Source organism: Monopterus albus, unplaced genomic scaffold, assembly GCF_001952655.1.
Source record: "Monopterus albus unplaced genomic scaffold, M_albus_1.0 scaffold206.1, whole genome shotgun sequence".
NCBI classification, from domain to species: Eukaryota; Metazoa; Chordata; class Actinopteri; order Synbranchiformes; family Synbranchidae; genus Monopterus; species Monopterus albus.
In genome coordinates, this window is record NW_018128086.1 from 1 (window position 1) to 4924 (window position 4924).

The window sequence follows — 4924 nt, forward strand, 5'->3', positions numbered from 1 at the left end:
TGCCTGTCACAAGGGTAGATAAGACATAAACCACTTGCAGAAGTTAGAGGTGCTGTCCCTAAACTGCAGACAATGCCTAATTGTAGACGTGTGTAGGATGTCTGTCTGGGTTAGAAGGTCAGGATGTTGTTCTCAGAATTCACAGATCCAATCTGCCTGACAACAAGAACACCAATGAGGGGTCAGAACGAGGTCAACAAACCAACCAAGGAATGAGGTTGAAGGACAACACGGCTGACATCAGATCAACCTACATTGCGCATTCAAAGATTGTATATAAGGACTGGGTTGAGGAGATTAGGGGTTCCTCCTTCCTGAAGAAGCTGTGAACCATACTTCTGTTGTGTGGATAGGGCTTCAGATAGACGGAACCCAGAGCTCTGTATTGCTTTTCTTGAATATTGTAATAAATATCTTAAAAACAGATTTGACTTCGATCATTCTTCATAAAAGAACACGCAGGACTGGTTGAGTCCAACACTGATGTCTTGAGATGTTGCTTCAATGTATTCACACCACCTTCCTTCCTCATGATGTCATCTATTTTGTGAAGTGCCCCAGTTCCTCCTGCAGCAAAGCTCCCCACAACATGATACTGCCACCCTTGTGCTTCACAGTTGGGTTGGTGTTCTTCAGCTTGTGAGCCTCCCCCCTTTTCCTCCAGACATAATGATGGTCATTATGGCCAAATAGTTCAGTTTTTGTTTCATCAGACCAGAGGACATTTCACCACAAAGTCAGATCTTTGTCGCCATTTGCAGCTGCAAACTGTAGTCGGCCTTTTCTATGGCGTCTTGGAGCGGTGGCTTCTTCCTCGCCGAGCAGCCGTTCAGGTTGTGTCGATATAGGACTGGTTTTACTGTGGATACAGATACTTTGGTACATGTTTCCTCCTTTGTCTTCACAAGGTCCTTTGCTGTTGTTCTGGGATTGAGTTGTGCTGTTCAGACCAAAGTCCGTTATGCTCTAGGAGACAGAACGTGTCTCCTTCCCGAGTGGTACAATGGCTGAGGTGTCCCATTGTGTTTATACTTGTGTAGTATTCTTTGTACAGATGAATGTGGAACCTTCAGGAGTTTGGAAATTACTCCCAAGAATGACCCAGACTTGTGGAGGTCCACAGTCTTTTCTGAGGTCTTGATTGATTTCCTTTGATTTTCTTATGATGTCAAATGAAGAGGTACTAAGTTTGAAGGTCAGCCTTAAATTACATCCACATGCGCACCTTCAATTGACTCAAATTATGTCAGTTAGCCTATCAGAGGCTTTTAAATCCATGACATCATTTTCTGGAATTTTCCTAGCTGTTTTAAGGCCCAGTCAACACAGTGGATGTAAACTCCTCACCCACAACTTATTTGGTTCCCTAAAGAAAATCATAAATTATTGAAACATGACTAGATCAACTTTATAACCCATATTATCAGGAGGAATATTGAAGAGTTGGCACCACAGATATAGACTGTAATATCAGAACAAAGTGTAATCCAACTTTTATGCTCATGTTTCACAATATTTTTTCTATTTTGTTCATGTTTCACAGTATTTTTCTATTTATTGTCAATTTCTTGTTAATCTGCTGTCTAAAGTCTGCAGCAGCAGCTGCCCACTGCTGGAGTGCTGGTTTGTGCAGGAGAAGGTGGGACGAGGAGGAGGTTTGACCGGAGCCACAACCCAGGAAAAGTCCCTGATTCACATTGGAACCAGCCCAAACAGCCACAGCACAGAGTCCCAGCGGGCTCCAGCCGACATCAGCCCTGATAAAGTCTACTTTATTACTGGTTAGTTCAAAACAATAAAACTCCAATACTTTATTACTGGTTAGTTCAAAACAACCCCGAACAGGATGTGTAACCACATAATTATCTAGATGTGTGTCAGAGTTCCATGTGAGGTTTTACATGCATGTGTGTGTGTGTGCATGAGCCGCAGAAGAGAATGGAGAATTTTAATAGATATACTTCATCATGAGGGGAGGTTTTGCATGTGACTTGTAGCTCTTTGGTTTAAATTTAGTTTTGTTTTTTCACCAAGAAGATAAATGCATCAATCATTTATTCTCAATCCTGATATTAGACTGAGTTGCCATTTTGTCACCTCCTTATTTGAACTGAATAAATTGGCCTTAAACTTGATTTGCCAGCTAGGGATTTCATAGCTGATTCAGTTTAAAATAGGCCTAATATTTACCTCTTCATCATCTCCATCTTTAGACCAAGCTGCTGTTCTCTCATCAGATTCTATTTCCTTTACACGTGAACCAAATGAGCATCTGTGAGCTACTTATCCCATGAATGTTCTGCTCCTCTGTCCTCAGACCCAGCTGCCACTCTCTGCCACCACTCTCTCAACCCTCCCAGAGGCTCCATCAAAAAGCCCCAGTGTGAGATCAACCCCTTCCTGCCACAGCCCTCCACCCTCAAATGGGTCGCCCCGCTCACAGACTCCGCCTTGAGTCCCATATACCTGCAAGCTGACTGGTTTTCCACCGCGCTGCAGGGGCTCGACCAACAGCTAGGCATCTCCAGTATCACTCGTGCTCCCTCAGGAACCAAAGAGCACAGAGGTAATGATTAGGATGATCAAAACTTCACAGTTGATCTGATCTCAGTCATAGTTTGACTCTGTTCTCCTCACTGTCTGTTTCCACAGTCATCCTCAGTGTGACCAGTAAGACCATCTCGGTGCAGGCCAGACTCAGGAAACCAGTGATGCTGGACTGCAGCTTCTGGGCCGACCCTTCGTCACCTCTATCCGGGTCTGGTTTCGCCGTCGAGTGGCGCTACCAGTTCAGAGGTGATGGACGACTTGTCCTGGCTTACGATGGCAAGACGGACCGCTTGGCTGACACGCAGGAAGAGGGGGCCACACTGGACATTGAGGGTTTGCTCAAGAAAGGAAATGCATCCCTGATCCTGCAGGAGGCTAAAGTGCGTCACTCTGGGACCTACATCTGTACAGTGTACCTGCCATACCTCCTGGCTCAGGTGGCAATGGAGCTTGGATAGTTAGTTATAGTAAGCATCGTGGTGCGAGCTGCTGTAACTGTCTTGCTCATAAAAACACAACACAGCTTTACTTCACTTGTGTGGAGCAGAAATAGAGGCAACTCTGAAGATGATGACAGACAGGGGTCACATGGTCACATCCACTAGTAATCAGTCTGTGTTCATGTTAGTGTTCAAGCACTGTTGCCTTATTGTTTAGTATGTGCTTTAAAACAGCACAACAACACACAACAAAAACAACCTTTATTTTTTTGTCGTTCCTCTTTTTTCCCCTCCTCCACTCCTTTCTCCCAGAGCCTCCATCTCTCTCCATCCACCCGTCCCCTCTGCCCCTCACTGTTCCCGGCCAGACTTTGACCGTCCGGTGTGAAGCGTCTGGCTTTGCCCCCCTCTCTTTGGAGCTGAGCTGGGAGTTTAAAGGTGCCAATGGGAAGTCCAGGCCCCTGGGATCAGGGAGTGTGACGGGCCACAGGCAGGCCTGGGACGGCACCTTCAGCCAGAGCAGCCGGCTGGAGCTCGACACATCCAAGCTGGACCTTGACAGAGGAGGGGAAGTCATCTGTGTGGCTGTCCACCCTGGAGGCACAAGACGGGCTAGCGTCGCTCTGAATGTCATCGGTAAGGTAGAAGACACTGTTGTTTAAGAGATTTATGAAGCTGTTTTGGCGACAACACAGACAGAGAAGTCAGATTAGAGATGATAAGGCTGTGAAACGAGAGCAAACATCCGGCCATCCAAGTCAGACAAATGAGAATCAGCTAAGACTTGAGTTCTGTCTTCTCAGGGTTCAGCACTCCCTCCATTGAGGACTCCATGGCGATGGTTGGTGTGGCGCTCGTGCTCTACGGTCTCATCAAGTTTGTCTCCTGGACCTTTACCAGCTCAGGTAGCAAACGGTCCATAAACAACTAGAAAATCTTTATTCATAAATATATGAATCATCTGCATCTGTTTTATTGTGTAAAGCTACAAACATACTTTATTTAAATTTTGTCCAATTAATAAAGCTAAAAATAACACATTATGAATGCTGCACCCTGAACACTGTATAGTTTTTAAAATTAAATCAGTAAGGTATGTCTAATGCTAGATTTTGTTTATTTCACCATGTACAGGTTCAGATGAGGCTGATCAACAAGATAAGGTAATGTTCCACTTCTGTTTTATCACATTGGAGCAGCTCCATTGTGTTTTACATGGCTCCTCTCAATAATAACCTTTTCTTTTATCCATTTACAGAAAGAGAAATAAAGAAGGAATCAACAGATGTGGAAGTGAATCACTGAAACCATCAAACCTGTGGCTTTTAATTCTTGCTTGGGTTTTAGGAGTGAATGTTTCATCATCACTGTTTTACAACTACAACACTGATAAATCTGCAGCAACTTTTATTTTTAGAGTTTTTTTCTATAGATGCAGTGGAACACATGGTTGAGCTCATATTCATTCAATTTAAATAGGTATTTTCACTGTTTTGCTTAAATAGTACTAATAGGTAGCGAGAGAGCGTCAGGGAGGATTGTCTTCCAACTGAAAAGAGGTTCTGCTCAGCCCAAACAACCTATTGTAATGTTTCTTTAATCTTCTACCTTAAAGTGTCTAGTGCTATTACGTTGGCCTCCCACTGTTTGAATATTGTTATTTGTTACAAACACAGGAAAAGATCCAGTACATTTGTAGAATTATGCTCCCCTGTGTTTACAGTCCCAAAGACCACCCACCATCTCAGCTGGTTCCTTAATCTGTCCTGGACAGTAAAATCAATGTCAGACTAAACACACAATCTGAATCCTATTTTTGTAAATTTGTGAAAGTAATTTAAGTATATTCTGAATTTTATTTGGTGTGTGTGTGTGTGTGTGTGTGTGTGTGTGTGTGTGTGTGTGTGTACATGTGTGTGTGTTTTGCGGTCTGG

At 43.8% G+C, this 4924-nt stretch overlaps 1 protein-coding gene across 1 annotated transcript; it reads left to right on the forward strand.

The window, feature by feature from the left end:
* Window positions 1-1528: 1528 nt before the first annotated feature.
* On the forward strand, window positions 1529-4899 carry LOC109970723 (tapasin; the record flags this gene model as incomplete). Its single annotated transcript, XM_020618487.1, is given in 7 exon segments — window positions 1529-1781; window positions 2318-2566; window positions 2653-3017; window positions 3305-3626; window positions 3794-3895; window positions 4125-4153; window positions 4249-4899. Coding segments are annotated over 7 exon segments (1332 nt in total), but the record flags the coding sequence as incomplete, so codon positions are not given.
* Between the last annotated feature and the right edge of the window lie 25 nt (window positions 4900-4924).